Raw genomic sequence first — 17030 nt, 5'->3', positions numbered from 1 at the left:
ATTATTAGACACCAATCAGTGCGAGCGGCGTGTTCACAATCAGCCAATCACAAACTGGCTCGCACCAATCCTCTGTTATTTACACCCACAAATAACATCGCTTTCCCCCAACTGGCCTGCCACCCGTTACAATGCCCACATAGGTGTGGATCAAACAGTCAACAGGGTCTGGGTCGACATGCACTTGGTCAACACTGACAACAGGGCAACACAAGCAAAATGTCAACAAACAAAAAGACATTCATTGGTACTTATATGTTAGTTGGGCGCTACTAAGCTATTCGCTTCGTTTTCCGCTGCGCACGCCACACTATATAAAATCAACTCCATGCCGACATGTGCGTACTAATTATAGTGGGCGCCCAACTAACATATAAATACCCATTCATTTTTCACATTTTTTTTTGCACCAATGGCGACAACTGCGACGCCTGTGAACCGCGATTAGTGCAGTGCGCAGTACTCTGCTACCTAGGCTTACTGTACATACATTACCGTTGTAAGAGTCCAATAAATGAAGATAAGAAATCGTGAAAAACTTGTCAACCTTTTCCATGCATCAACCATTGTCGCGTCAACAGTTCGCCAATGTCGACCTAGTGCATGTTGACATTTGGCACTACCATCTGGATACCTGCCCAGTTGCCGCTCACCCAGGCGAGGCAGAACCGCGCACCATGCTGGTGTATAATGGTCATGTGACACACAGCAGAACCACGCTCTGTCCTGGGCTCTGCGGTCTCCCCTATAGGTGTATTATGGTCATGTGACGCACTGCAGAATCACGCTTCATCCTGGGCTCTGCGGTCGCCCCCATAGGTGTATTATGGTCACGTGACAGGCTGGAGAATCGCCCCCGCCCTGGACTCTGCGGTCACCCCTATAGGTGTATTATGGTCATGTGACGGGCTGCAGAATGGCGCATTGACCTGGGCTCTGCAGTCGCCCCTATAGGTGTTTAATGGTCATGAGACGTGCTGCAGAATCGCACACCGCCCTGGGCTCTGCAGTGGCCCCTATAGGTGTATTATGGTCATGTGACGCACTGCAGAATCGCACACCGCCCTGGGCTCTGCGGTCTCCCCTATAGGTGTATTATGGTCATGTGACTCACTGCAGAATCATGCACTGTCCTGGGCTCTGCAGTCGCCCCTAAAGATGTATTATGGTCATGTGACGTGCTGCAGAATCACGCACCATCCTGGGCTCTGCGGTCTCCCATATAGGTGTATTATGGTCATGTGACAGGCTGGAGAATCGCGCACCATCCTGGGCTCTGCGGTCTCCCCTATAGGTGTATTATGGTCATGTGAAGCACTGCAGAACCGCACACCGTGCAAGGCTCTGCGGTCGCCCCTATAGGTGTATTATGGTCATGTGACGCACTGCAGAACCGCACACCATCCTGGGCTCTGCGGTCGCCCCCATAGGGGTATTATGGTCATGTGACAGGCTGGAGAATCGCCCCCGCCCTGGACTCTGCGGTCACCCCTAAAGGTGTATTATGGTCATGTGACAGGCTGGAGAATCGCGCACCACCCTGGGCTCTGCGCTCGCCTCTATAGGTGTATTATGGTCATGTGACGCACTGCACAACCACGCACCGTCCTGGACTCTGCGCTCGCCCCTATAGGTGTATTGTGGTCATGTGACGGGCTGGAGATATTCATGCTGCACCATGATCCGGCATTCATACAAAGGCAGAAACTATTTTATTTGCAGCTGCATCTGTTCCTTTAAAGCTGATTAAGCAGATTAATAACTGACCAATCAGTACACGACGCTCGGCGCAGCAATAAGAGGGACCCGCGAGACTTGCTGATCTTACTCCTCATATAATTTCAAACTTCATCCATTATTAAAACTTGTTGTTTTCCTCTGTCCATCAATCAATTTGTGAACCTATGAAATATAGAAACGCACTTTCCCAGCACCCTGCGAGGAAGCTGAAGGACAGCGTCTGACAATAACCAAACCTTATTGGAATTACCCCAGTCATTTATCGTCTATTAACTATTTCTAGGACAGATACCCACAACTTCATTATATTACGGCGGCACAGCGCAATGTGGCACCTAGATCAGAAACCATGCTGATAGATCACAGACCATGCTGACGAACCAGAGACCATGCTGATGGATCACAGACCAAGCTGACGGTTCACAGACCACGCTGACAGATCACAGACGACGCTGACAGATCACAGACCACGCTGACAGATCACAGACCACACTGACAGATCACAGACCACACTGACGGAACGCAGACCACGCTGACGGATCGCAGACCACGCTGACTGATCGCAGGCAATGCTGAAGGATCGCAGACCACGCTGACGGAACGTAGACCATGCTGATGGAACGTAGACCATGCTGACGGAACGTAGCCCACGCTGACAGAACGTAGACCACGCTGTTAGATCAGAGACCACACTGATAGATCACAGACCACTCAGAAGGAACGTTGACCACGCTGAAAGAACGTTGACCACGCTGACGGACCAGAGACCACGCTGACGGATCAGAGACCACGCTGACAGATCGCAGACCACTCTGAAGGAACGTTGACCACACTGAAAGAACGTTGACCACGCTGACAGATCGCAGACCACGCTGAAGGAACGTAGACCACGCTGGTGGATCAGAGACCATGCTGGTGGATCAGAGACCATGCTGATGGATCACAGACCACGCTGACGGATCAGAGGCCACGCTGACGGATCAGACTGCGCTGACGGATCACAGACCACGCTGACGGATAAGAGGCCACGCTGACAGATCAGAGGCCATGCTGACGGATCAGAGACCATGCTGGGGTATCAGAGACCAGGCTGATGGATCAGAGACCACGCTGATGAGTTCACAAACCACTCTGACAGTTCGCAGACCAGGCTGACGGATCAGAGACCACACTGACGGATCACAGACAACGCTGATGGACCGGAGACGATGCTGGTCTCAGAAATGCGCAGAGACAGAGCCCGATTAAGGGTTCCAGCTGCCCTGGCTTATACAGAAGTGGTCATGTCCCCCATATATTATTTTACCTACATGCTCATTGCCAGAGGTTACATAATCAGTGCCAGGGGTTACTTGCTTGTTGCCTAGGGTTACATGCCAGTTGCCAGAGTGTTTCTTGCTTGTTGCCTACGGCTATTTCCTTGTTGCTGTAAGTTACAGGGGGGTGTTACCATAATGCCATGGGGGATTACTTGCTCATCAACAGGGGGGTAACATGCTTGTTCTCACGTTTTTTGCTGTCCGCATGTAATCTGCAGAGACCTGGCTCCCCCTCACCGTGCTGTGCTCCCCATGAGCCAGCACTGATCAGTCTATTGGTGGATCAGGACCATACCCGCAACGAAAATCTGCACCCAGCATGGGGTAGTCTTCAATGGTGCGTCTAATGGTTGCGACAAAAATTAGAAAGTGTGATGGACGCGACTGCAGCCGCTCAATGTAGGCGTCTCAGTCCTGGCACAGTCACGCACATGGCGCTACACCAAAAGGCTGCAAGCGATATTGTGGCCGCAGCAGTGAGAGACTCACTGTTCTGCGTCAGTCCCCAAATAGCGCTACATATATACACACCCGTGTAGGGAATACATGCGTGGGATCCCGGTAATACTGCGCCCTGTGTCCCCTTCTATCATCTGTGCATTGCAGGATTGTGTCATACACAGAATATGAATATTTATAGTTTGCTAATAAACTCTGCATATGCCACACGTCAGACAGGTAACAGACAATTATTATTTTGGGCACTTTTGATCAGAACGGCGTATAAATCAGAACAACGCTGCCACGGAATTTCTGTGTATCTGTAATTAACCCCTGCATTGCTGAGGAGGCGGACGGCTAAACAGAGCACAATTAATTGTTCCCTAATTATGTCTATTTAGACAGATTTGATTTTTACTATTGAAAGTTATGAGTCTGCAAGCGGTTCCTCTCTAATACCCCATATCCACCAAAAAAACCCCGGATCAGATCCTTTGTACACTGCACCTTGGACCCAGGTAATTCCCGGTTCAGCCTCATTTAGTGTTATCATTTTATATTGTATTTTAGCATACATGTGAATTTTTTTTTAGAAAAGGCAGAAGAAAAAAAAAAAACAGTGGGCAAAATAATGCAGGGGTAGTGCAGTCATTTTGGTAATGAAGTCCAGGGTTTATATATTCCTCCCATAAAGGTATCAGGTGAGGCAGCCATCTTGGGCACGCTGCATGGGATTGCCCTGGGTGGAAAAGGTCCCACGTAGTGTAGATTATACACAATGCGGGGGTTGCAGTTTGCTAATGTTTGTAGTTGGGCTCTACATGGGCCAGAGTCAGGCCCATGTAGAGCATCTTGGCTGTACGTGTGGTGGTGGTGTGTGTGTGTGTGTGTGTGTGTGGGGGGGGGGAAGGTTAGGGGGAAGGTAAGCATACTTACCAGGATTCCCTCTATCGGGGTGCTGGAGTCCTAAAAGCCGGTCATCCGTGTGTCTCCTCAGTTATATTGTATGAAGACTGAAGCTATATATACCAATACACAAGTCACAGCAGTGGGAATCAGCCCAGGTTAACAGTTTATAAGATTTAATAAAAGAAAGGACTAGGGTAGTGATTGGGGACCGGAACACTTCGGGAACTCACAACTGTAATATGCGCTTTATTTAATCCAGAAAGTGAAAAATCAATAATTGGCATATGTCATTAATAGATGAACACAGATTTTTGGTGTGGATTATAATTTGTGTTCGCACCAGACTGGCAGCACATTGCCAGAATAAGCAGGAAATGGGCAGACATGGCACAGTCAGGATACAAATGCTGTGAACTAGTTGGCATCTCCCAGGTCAGGCTTTGCCAGCCTGTGAAACTACAAGTCCCAGCATACTTTTGCTATTACGGAATACTAAAACTGTGGCTTGTAGTCTCACAACAGCTGGGGAGCCAGCGGTGGGCCGGGCCTGGTAAGTATTATGTCCTGTGCGATGCAGCTATGTACCCGGCGATGAGCGTGGGGACAGAGCGATGACATTACAGCAGCCTCTATGTGCAGACACCCAGCTACAATCTGCTGTCTCTGCACTATAGCAGAACCGCTGACAATGCAGATTTCCGCTCCCTTACTACTGTTCTGTTCCCAGGTTAGGCCGGGCTGTGTCTCAGCAATGTGTGCAGGTGACTGGCTATACACGTAGTGATCCAGAGACAGTAAATCAGCAATATCTCCAGACGTGAGGGGATTAGTGCTGAGCTAGGACTGTACCATTATCTGCAGCAATGTCTGACACCCACTCAATGCCTAGGTCCACACCGAATGTCAACACGGTCAATGTGGCTATGGTCGACACATGGAAAAGATTTTCATTCGTTTTTTTTTTCATATTTGGAACGTTCTCATTCCCAATGAAGCCAGGGGATGTGCTACAGTAATTGGGGGTCCACATTGACACCAAAAACATGAAAATCTCATGTCGACTTTTTCATGTGTCAATGATGTGCATGTCAGCCTTCTGGGGTCGACTTTTTAAACCGCATGCATTAGACCTTGCAGCGCACATGGCGGGATAAGCAGGTTACATTCACTGCTTAGCGAGCCCATAAACTCCGCCCACTCCCCCATTGCTAAATCCCCTCGGGACCATGCGAGGTGTTCGCTAAAGAGGGGGCGAGGTGGCGAGCGATCCTGAATCAGACCCTAAATATAAGTTGTTACTGTTATGTCAGGGGTAAGCGATCTGCGGTGGACCTACATATCCCAGCATGCCTGACCACAGGTGCACTTATTGTGAATATAGTACATATTGCATTTTGGGGGGGGGGGGGGGGGGGGGGGGGGGGATAATCATGGCCAAAATGATGGTGTTACCCGCCACATTCAGGTAACCTTGGCCCTAACATTCTAGGGCCCTAGACTTGAACCCAGAGAATGTTACGGACTTAGGGGAGTATTCTGGTTCACTCTTAGAGGCAAATTCCTTCTCGAATGGACAAAACCATGTGCACTGCAGGGGGGCAGATGTAACAGGTGCAGAGAGAGTTAGATTTGGGAGAGTTATTTGTTTCTGTGCAGGGTAAATACTGACTACATTATTTTTACATGGCAATATAGATCTCACTTTGAAGTAAAACCCCACCCAAATCTAATTCTCTCTGCACAAGTAACATCTGCCCCACCTGTAGTGTACATGATTTTGTCCGTTTGAGAAGGAATTTGCTTTTGTGAGTGAACCAGAATAAGGGCCTTACTGTATGACGAGGGCACGTAATTGGAAGTTTTGGGTGACGTTACATGTAATGACATTACTCCACACGCTCTCCTCCTTCTCTGCGTTCTATCCGTTGTTGCGTACAGGGTATATGAGCGTATTGTCCGCTGCGCGAGGAGCTGTGAATGGCTGCTAACTCTGTATTACCGCTAAATCCTGGTCACAGGACGTGATATACACTGTGTGAGACGTAAAACAACTTTTATTATACGCTGGTTTAATAAAACACATACCAAAATGTTTCACAACTACGGAATGTATTTTATACATCAAAGGCAATTTAGGAATCTGGAAGAGGCGGAGCTGAGCTACTGCTCTGTGAGTGGTTAGAAACGTGCTGTATTTACATAACGCACAAACGCTTCCTCTGATAAAGTTGCGCCCCCACCCGTATCACTGTATGGCAATACGGCGTGCTGATGTTAGTACAAGCGTAATACCCTTATTAATCACTGCGCCCTGCTGATCAGACTACACTGACTAACATTCCTGCTGTAATACCCCTTCAATAATACAAATTACTGTTAATAAGAGGATGAGCGGGATAAATGTGAGTGTTTTTAGGTCGTTTGTGAATTGCACCCAGAAACCTTATATTTTGCATATGCTCACAGTGCAAACTGCACAGGAAAATATGAAATCTATTCTCTAAAGTCCAAATTCCTCCCAATTGCAAAATTGGTCTGGATAGCAGCAAACCTGTTCTCATCACTTAGGAAAGTACGTATTATCCTATTAGAAAGTCATATACTGGAATGAATCTACCAGCGCATAAAGAATCTGGTTGCTTTACTTTATGGTAAGGAACTGTTCCAACAATCGTAATCTGGCATTGTGTTCCCTAAATCCAGAGACAAGCCCAGCACTATGTACACTGTCAGGTCTCCTATTGGCATCAATAAGTGCTGTTGGTGCTGCATACACTGTATCAAAGCTTACAGAGAGAGATACTGTAGCTTGCAAATAGCAACTTTCATATTTTGAACACAACCCTTTAACCTTTTGAGTGCCAAAATCTCTGCGAGAGATGTGCAAAATATCCGCAAAAAATTCCAGCGCTGCTCACATTTGTTATATAAATTCAAATAAAACATGCTGTGCAAAAAAAGATATTTCCTATACAAAGTAACATTACCGGTCATTCTGGTGAATAACAATGTTTGCTGGACAATTTTCACACCTATTTTGACAAATTACTTGGCACTCAAAGGGTTAACATGGCAGCTCGGATCTGATTGGTTGCTACTGTATCTATCCAAGCTTTGATACACCTCCCCCATTGTTAGATACCAGCCACTGCTGCCCACAACTGACTGCTGAGAGACCGTCCGATATTATCACTGGTCTAATAAACATTTACTGTTTGAGGAAACATTTACTGCCCATGCATCCTTGGCCGTCTATACATCCTGCATGGGCAGCTCAAATATCTACCCCAAACTACTGATCCGACACAGGATGGCATCAGTGGTGGACAGTCTGACGCCATTTGGGGAACCAATGGCTCTGTTCCTTAAAACGGTGCATGTCGCCGGGGTTGTGAAAGTGGGAAGAGGCCAGAGATCTCCTTAGAGGACCGCAATTTCCTGGCCTCCATGTAGAGAAGACAGCAGCTGGCCCGCACAACCCATGGGTCACACAGGCGGCGGATGGTGTCGGCGCTGCTCCTCGGGACGCAGTTTGGATGTTTTGCAGCAGGGGGCGGCCTTAGTGTCATATTAGTGTTATCACTGTTGCTACCATATAAGCCATAGCACCTCCATACTATTGTATGCCTGACTGTACGCCTACTCCAGCTACCCGTCTCCTGTAATTCAATACAACGCCACCAATGTGCTGATATGTGGACATAGATTTATAAAATAAACAAATCTAATCATTTTACAATAAGAATGTATAGAACAAGGTACTGGTAAAATAATTTGGAAATTAGCTCCGCAATTCTCTTCTTTAACAAATATATATATATATATATAAAAAGAATACAAAAAATACTATATTACCCGTTTTCCAGAACACAGTGTTTTAGCCTTTTATAAATAAAGATATCTGAAAAGAACTTTATCGGACTTTCCTCCTCTTGAGCGCTCTAGGTCGGCTGTTTGCCGCGGTGGCTGCGGTGATGTGCCTGCTCCTCAGCTGGTGTACAATGTTTTGCACAGGAACGTCCGACGCTTTGCTTTGTGTCCTAGTAACATGTTTATCCTGACGACCGTTGTTACTTGTGATGCGCTCAGTGCGGTTCGGATTTCCTTTTGAAGGCTTTAGTGGACCAAGATGTGACTTTACACGCGTCCTCTGCTCGTCGCTTCGTCTTGTCCCTGTTTTCTGACTAGGTCGACAGACCTGAACAAAGCGTCTGGTTGACTTTGGGGAGGAAGACGTCCTTCTTGGCCGTTTCTTCGCTTGTGCAAGCTTTCCTAAGTGTTTTACCATCCTTTGTGGATTGTCCTTACTTCGGGAAGGGGATCTAGGTTCCTTCCTCGCTGACGATTTAGGAGATTCTCTTCTTATCATTTTCTTTGGCCTCAATGTTTTTAGAGACTGTGTCCTCACTGAACTCTTCTGGATGTCTTCCTTGATCTGGGTGCAACCGGCATTAGAAGGGGAGAGAGAGAAGTGTTCATATGGCTTATCAGAGTGCCCTGATACCTTCGCACAGACACTGCCTTTATAGTCTGTGCCCACCGATGACCCCCCTCCGTTTGTGCTTGAGTTTATATTGTTTCCTTTGGCAGTCTCAGAGCGCAAAGAAGCAACAGAACAACTGCTCAGAGACTTCTTTGATGTGCTAGACTTCTTCTGCCCAAACTCTACCTTATCAACATTTCCTTCACTGCTTAGACTTCTAAACAGCTTCCGAACACAGGAGGAATTGCCTCCCAATCCTCGTGCCGAGCTTCTAGGGGGGGTTTTCAGAATACGATTAGTCATGGGATCATAATACTTCAGAGGGGATTGCTTATATTTATAATATACAGAGTCCCTACTGTCAGTGGAATTTTGATGACGGCCTCTCCTAGAGATGCAAGCAGCTTTACAAATCCCTGGTTTTAAGTCTGGATGGGAAAGGACATAGACCATTGTGTTGGGTTGTAAAGGGGTTAAGATTTTGGTGTATGATTCTGGAAGCTTCAGAGCGCACATCCGGGTTTTCATATCCGGAGTTCTTTCCTCTCCGAAGTCATCAAACACACTGGGTTGTGGTTCATTTTTCAGGAATTTTCTTTTTATCACCGGAAAGTTGACCACACTTGTCTGGGTACCATGACTGACCTTAACTACTTGGCACCTTGATGTCTGTCTCCACGTTCTTCTACAAGGTTTAGGAGGCTTGGGTTTTTGCAACCTTTCTGATTTAATGCTATCAGTATCAGAGTGATGATCCTCACAAAGGTTATCTTCAAATAAAGGTAGCATGTCAAGTTTTTGGGACTCCTTTCCGTCATCGGTCTGCATCTCATCTTTCTTTTCCGTCTCGTTTTTGTGTCGTCTCTTGCTGCCAGCATTCATTAAAGATCCATCTTCGAAATAGCAATGGAACTTTCCCTTCCGAAACTGCTTGACAAGAGCTTCGACTTTCAAGTCATCTTCGTACATAATTTGGGACCAGGTTTTTCCCACAAAGGATGGAGGCACATGGTTCAGAGCTGGAAGAACCTCTTCTTTATGTTCAGACTTTATAGACTTTGTATTACTTTCTAGCTTTCCGTTGAGTACACATTTCAGTTTTGACTTGTAGCCTTCATCCACCTTCACACTAGATTCCTTCAGCACGTCTAAGTTTGGAATCACCACCTTGGGGTTATCCTCTCCTAGCTGCATTGGTACATTCCACTCGAAACTTAAACTTGAACCCTCGCTGCAGCTAAGAATTGACTTAACTTTTAATGATGAAACACTTCTGTCGTCTTTTTCTGAAGACCTCTCTGATGATGGTCCATGGCAGTATTTCCATATGACTGTCTCAATGACATCATCTACTATGGATTTATCTCTGCTGAGCAAGTGGATCCCTTGGTCTTGGATGTGGTTGGAACCTTTTCCAACAGTTCCTGCTCTTTTTATCTCATTATCCAACACACATTCCCTGAGAACATCATCTTTCTTCTTCCGGCATTTAGAAACACTTTCTTTTCCAAATGATGTACCTGAGGTCAAGTTACAACAGCTGCCTTGGAAATTAAATGTTCTATTTTTTCTAGCACTTGTGGGGCTTGTAGTCATATTGGGACAGCAGAACTTGATTCCCTTTCCATGCTTCGTGTTTTTGTTCTTATTGGACCCTAAGTGTAACGCAGAACATGGAGTTTCAGAAGAAGCTATTTTGTTTGCAGTCAGCGGGCTGGCTAGGAAGAAAGGGGGTAGGCTAAAGGGAGAGCTGAGAGGTATGCTATTGGGGGGTTCCTGGCCAAGGGTATTGCATGCAAGAAGCCTTTGCTGAGGATTCTCATTTGTGGGACATGGCTGCCGGTCAGGATTGTTATTGCAGGTCTGTGTGAAGGCCATTTTCTTGGCGCTGTCCTTTGAGCTATGTGGACCAAACACGCAGTTCTTGTCCACTTCAGTTTTTGCTGTATTGGAAATGGTGCCTTTATTTGTCTGCATTTGGGTGGCTGACAGAATGCAACAAGGGTCTTCTTGCGAAGAGGTAACTGCGTCCACTTCTGGTATATCATCATAGGTTGGTCTGAAAAACAAATGCGTAAAGCGTAAATATTAATGGAATACTTTGCTAAATGTCTTTTTTGTTAATGATATTTATAAAAAATAATAGACTAATACCCCTTAAAAAAACAGACAATAAAAGTAAACCCTGGATCAATGCAACAATGTAATTTGCCTGAGAATACTCTCCAGATTCCCACGGCTACCACCGCTAATAGTCCAGGCGCCTGTGACGTCCGTGTTCTCTTCTCTCTCTCGGCAACTGTCACTCAGAGAGAAGAAAAAACTTACTCTAGTCACTGACCTCAATGATGATCCTCAGCCTAATCCACTGGACCTAACTCCTGGATCTCCAGAAAACACCTGAGAAGATATACTGTACGCCTAATTATAAGTCTCTATTAGTGGCCCTGTTTTGACCTCCGGGTACACCTTAGGCCTGATGCGCCTACGCATGATGTACCCTCCCACTACTAATTTGTGTTGGCGGCACCGTGGCCAGGTAAGATATTTTTTCCACATCTGGTGGAGTTGTCCACGTATTGCACAGTTCTGGACCGCGGTCCAGTCATTCTTACAATCTAAATTCCTCGTATGCTAGCATCACTAATCCTATGAGCTCCAGTATTCTAGATATCAAATCCCTCTAAAGACCCATACACACAGGGCGACGGGTGACCCGTGGTGAGTGAGCTGCTGATGCACAGATCACACATGCGAGACAGTACAGATGGTGTAATGGTTAGAATTACTGCCCCACAGCGCTGAGGTAATGGGTTCTATCCTCACCATGTGTTATATATATACGGGGCAGTGCGGACGGTGTAATGGTTACATTACTGCCTCACAGCACTGAGGTCATGGGTTCTATCCCCACCATGTGTTATATATACAGGGCAGTACGGATGGTGTAATGGTTAGAATTACTGGCCCACAGTGCTGAGGTCATGGGTTCTATCCCCACCATGTGTTATATATACGGGGCAGTACGGATTGTGTAGTGGTTATAGCATTACTGCCTCACAGCACTGAGGTCATGGGTTCTATCCCCACCATGTGTTATATATATACGGGGCAGTACGGATTGTGTAGTGGTTATAGCATTACTGCCTCACAGCACTGAGGTCATGGGTTCTATCCCCACCATGTGTTATATATATACGGGGCAGTACGGATGGTGTAATGGTTAGCATTACTGCCTCACAGCGCTGAAGTCATGGGTTCTATCCCCACCATGTTATATATACAGGGCAGTACGGATGGTGTAATGGTTAGCATTACTGTCTCACAGCGCTGAGGACATGGGTTCTATTCCCACCATGTGTTATATATATACGGGGCAGTACGGATGGTGTAATGGTTATAGCATTACTGCCTCAGTGCTGAGGTCATGGGTTCTATCCCCACCATGTGTTATATATCCGGGGCAGTACGGACGGTGTAATGGTTAGCATTGCTGCCTCACAGCACTGAGGTCATGGGTTCTATATATATACGGGGCAGTATGGATGGTGTAATGGTTAGTATTACTGCCTCACAGCACTGAGGTCATGGGTTCTATTCCCACCATGTGTTATATATACGGGGCAGCACGGGCGGTGTAATGGTTAGCATTACTGCCTCACAGTGCTGAGGTCATAGGTTCTATCCCCACCATGTGTTATATATACGGGGCAGTACAGACGGTGTAATGGTTACATTACTGCCTCACAGAGCTGAGGTCATGGGTTCCATCCCCACCATGTGATATATATATATATATATATATATATATATATATATTACGGGGCAGTACGGATGGTGTAATGGTTATAGCATTACTGCCTCACAGCACTGAGGTCATGGGTTCTATTCCCACCATGTGTTATATAAACGGGGCAGTACGGACGGTGTAATGGTTATAGCATTGCTGCCTCACAGCGCTGAGGTCATAGGTTCTATTCCCACCACAGCCCTAACTGTGCGGAGTTTGTATATTCTCCCCCTACTTGCGGGAGTTTCCTCTGGGTACTCCGGTTTCCTCCCACAATCCAAAAATATACTGGTAGGTTATTTGGCTCCTAACAAATAGGGAATATAGATTGTAAGCTCCTGGGGCAGGGACTGATGTGAGTGTTTAAATATTGGGGCAGATGTATTAAGCCTTAACAAGAGATACATGCAAGGGTGATAAGGAGAGATAAACGTCCAGCCAATCAGCTCCTTACTGACTTTTTCAAACTCAGCCTGTAACATGGCAGTTAGCAGGTGATTGGCTGGACGTTTATCTCTCCTTATCACCCTAGCATGTATCTCTTGTTAAGGCTTAATACATCTGCCCCATTGTCTGTAAAGCGCTGCGGAATATGTGTGCGCTATATAAGAAACTGTTAATAAATAAATGTACCTGAGATGTGTGCTGAGCAGTGTTTTGCCCTTGTGTGAATGCCCCTTAATAAGAGAAATTTCACGTTACCTGTGCTGCTGAACTACAGATCGCTACGGTGTGGAAACCGTCCTATTACAGTGAATATGGTCTGTATAAGATGGAATACATTATCAGCCTCCAAAATAACAGTTCCCAAGTTACATGCGGTGTAGGGGCCAAGTCACCAAGTTACATGCGGTGTAGGGGCCAAGTCACCAAGTTACATGCGGTGTAGGGACCTTGATATAATTCAGCCCTTCCCGGACTTGCTTGACCCAGATGCCTCTGTATTTACATTTTTTATTTGCTTATTATTTTATTTATTTATTTGCTCGTCCTTTATCCCTCCGGACTCGCTGCCTTACCACCCTTTATCTTTGTCCCCTGCCCAATCTTGATCCAAACTTCCTACCAAGGATTTCCCAGCCTTGTTCTGACGACTGACTGTACATTTGATATTGTTATATGTGTCCTCTCACTTTTATGTATTGATGTACAAACTCTCTCATATGTCAGGACCATTGAACTCAAGACATTGTTCTGTTCTTGGAAGAATAAGGCTGGGATTTTGTTATTTTACACAATATGTTCAATAAAAATGCTATCATTATTTAAAAAAATTAATCCCCCCCCCCCTCCTGCATCCACATAAATAAAGGGGAGATGAGCCAGGGGCTGCCACACAAGTGCATGCCACTGATTGGTAGTCAGGAAGGGCTGCCACTGGGCAGTTTGGTGTTAGGAATATGCCACAGCGCTGAGCTCAGGGAAGTGACTGCCAGGAAATGGTTATAAAGCTGCTTCTGAACGGTGATTATCAGCTGGCGATTTTCCCAGTAGTGGTGGCGATGCCAGCAAATCCGGCCATGTGACACTCGGAGAACACATGAAATGTTATAGTACTACCATCCGAGAAAGTAAAAAACAAACAAATAAGAAAAAGTTTAAGAGTGCAAAGTTACATCCAAACGGAACACAAAACTTCTGCAACCACGGGCCAAAGATAAAAACCATCTCCCATATTATGAGCTCGGTGCGCACAAAGGGTCCATACTGCGCACAAACCTGCCAGACTGCTCGCAGTCCCTCCTTAGCACGTGGAAGGACTGACGACGTGCATCGTTCCATTTCCTGGACGTTCCGTTGCATCCTTGGTCCCAGTTTCCCTGGCCCAGGCCGTTCTTAGGAAACTCTAATTAAATGTTCCGTCAGCCAAGCTGGTACCATAAAACTTTTGTTATTTAATTTACCTATTTTATTCATATGTCATCAAAGTACAATGTCTTGTTCCATACCGGGAAACACAAATCAAAATGATAAACAACAAATAAGTCATGAGACAAGTTAATTCAAAATGCACATTATAAATGAAGCATGTGGTGATCAATTATTCACGTTACCTTCCACACAATTATTAATATTTATTAAAATAGCGCTGGCAAATTCTATGCGCTCCACCAGGGCACATACAGAGTGGCCATCCGCAGAATAATAACAGATGGGGGTCATTAAATAATAACATAGGATACAATACATGACAATAACATACATGTAACGCGAGGCATAGTCGTATGTTACATGAGTCATATATTGTATCAGAGCCCTTTGAGTAGGGACAGAAATGTAACAAGAGTCACATTTTTATGTAACATGAGTCACATATCAATAAAAAAAGTATAGTTTGGTTAACATCCAGTTTTTTTGTGTCAATCATAAGTTTAGGGTCTTCTATTTGTAAAACAATCGTATTTTTATAATAATTAGGAGAGGTTCAAATAAATATAGAGGCTCCTAGGTCATTGTGTTGTAACATGAGTCACGCTTATAAACAACACAGCGTAACTACTAAGTGTACATTTTTTCCTGCGTTTAAGGGTTATATCCTCATAGTAGCGGAACTTTACTGTTGCCGAGAGGTTTGCCTGAAGCTATCGTATTAAATTAGCCCCGATGCCAACACTTATTGGGAATTATGCTTTGCGCGCCTGGTTACCAGCGGCTGGAGCACGCAGTAACACATGGGATCGGGAACTTATGCGATTACGACAAAAATGTCCCCTAATTGGTACCATAATAATTACCATTGCTCATGGCAATATCAGACTGTTTTTATCTTCCGAATATGCATCGGCCTAATTGGATACTCCCCCGGCCTAAGCATTATGTTGGACTGCCTACCCCATATATTATTGTCATATTTTTAAAATGTTGAATTCCAGATATATTTTTGTGCGTGGGGCATTTAAACTTAAAAATGAAATGTAACGTGAGTCACATGGAATGTCCCACATGCATTCAAATTGCAAGGTTCTAAAGTCAAAGATGGTGCCAAAATCAACACATGGGGTCTGCCTTGTATTGAGCGGGGATGGTAAAATACGGGTTGCCAGGCAACTTGTTCTGGCCCGCCGCTTCCCATGCCGACAGTCTGTATGTTCTCCTAGCTGCCTTGGAAGGCTAAGCCGGTCGTTATATCAGCACTGGGAGGAGAAGCAGTGTGGCAGAGGATCACGTCGGTGCGCTGGCGGCTGAGAGAATGTCCTGTGTTTGTGCCACGTGTCCTCCGCCTCGGCAGCGCAGGGAGGTCGCAGTTTCGGCATGCTCCAGTGACAAGGGGGAGTTCTGATGAACATATTTGGATTATAAAGGGCATGTGCAAAAGACTGCATTAAAAGGGGGATATTTGGAGGGGTGAGATGGCCAGTAAGGAACATGTGGTGGGTTCTGATGGTATTTCAGAGATATGTCCATCCATTCCGTCCACCAATTTATTTCATACATATAGCAACCCTGACCTGCTTATTCACACTGGTTAAGAACCCCCACCCCACTAATCATAGCCGCCGAAACTGTTGGTGCTCCGGGGCCCGAGCACCCACGGAAAGTGAGGAGCACCCACGGCACGTGCCACGGCAGCGGGATCTCAGCAGCGGGGGGTCCCTGTGGCGGATGGAAACTAGTAACGGTACTAGTTCTGCCCCTGCATGTAATGTAATAACTACCGCCCCGGGATTACAGCAATAGACTGTACACATGTAATGGTGCTAATAGAAGCTCGGAGTTCATCCACAATTACAATCAGTTGTACCGATGACAGCTGTCCATCTAGTCATTAATTCAGCGCTGGAGCTAATGGGAGCTAGCGGCAGCCTTGCTGACTGTAATGTTTTCAGACATTCTTCAAAGCTGAGAAAATTTAAAAGGTAAAATCTGCTGCGCCAGAGCCTCTGCCAGGAAGCTGGAACCTTCCCCTTATGTACTGACAGCTGATGAGGCTTTTATGCTACCAGCAATTTGGCTGAAACCTCACCCCAGACCATGTGTATGCTGCTGAGCATTCAATTACTGACTTGCCAGGGCCGGGTGCCTGGTGGCACCATCATAAAACCTCTCCAGTGACAACCATCGCGTATGATGCGGACAGAGTCCCCCTCACTATCACTGTCCACAACGCCATCACCTCCCACATTCCCCAACTCTGCTGGCTGGGTGTCACTATTTACTCATCCCTCTCCCACATCCAATCCCTGGCTCAATCCTGCCGGTTCCAGCTACATTACTGTAGACTGCAACTAAACTCTTACTTCACTCACAGCTCAAGACACCAAAAGGACCCTCGCTCCCTGCGCCAAGCGATCACAGACTGGGTTCAGCTCTCACGGGTCATTGGTCAGGGCTCCTGATGGCAGTTAGT

At 46.1% G+C, this 17030-nt stretch overlaps 1 protein-coding gene across 2 annotated transcripts in view; it reads right to left on the bottom strand.

The window, feature by feature from the left end:
- Positions 1 to 6445: 6445 nt before the first annotated feature.
- ZDBF2 (zinc finger DBF-type containing 2) overlaps positions 6446 to 17030 on the bottom strand; it is a 39533-nt gene continuing 28948 nt past the window's right edge. For both annotated transcript variants that reach the window (XM_083154125.1, XM_083154124.1), the window contains one exon: positions 6446 to 10951. In XM_083154125.1, the coding sequence (XP_083010251.1) occupies positions 8323 to 10951 (2629 nt within the window). In that variant the 3' untranslated portion in view covers positions 6446 to 8322. The remainder of the gene's footprint in view (positions 10952 to 17030) is intronic.

This window comes from Crinia signifera, chromosome 7 (genome assembly GCF_055691185.1).
Source record: "Crinia signifera chromosome 7, ASM5569118v1, whole genome shotgun sequence".
NCBI lineage: Eukaryota > Metazoa > Chordata > Amphibia > Anura > Myobatrachidae > Crinia > Crinia signifera.
This window is presented reverse-complemented; position numbering and strand designations above follow the sequence as displayed.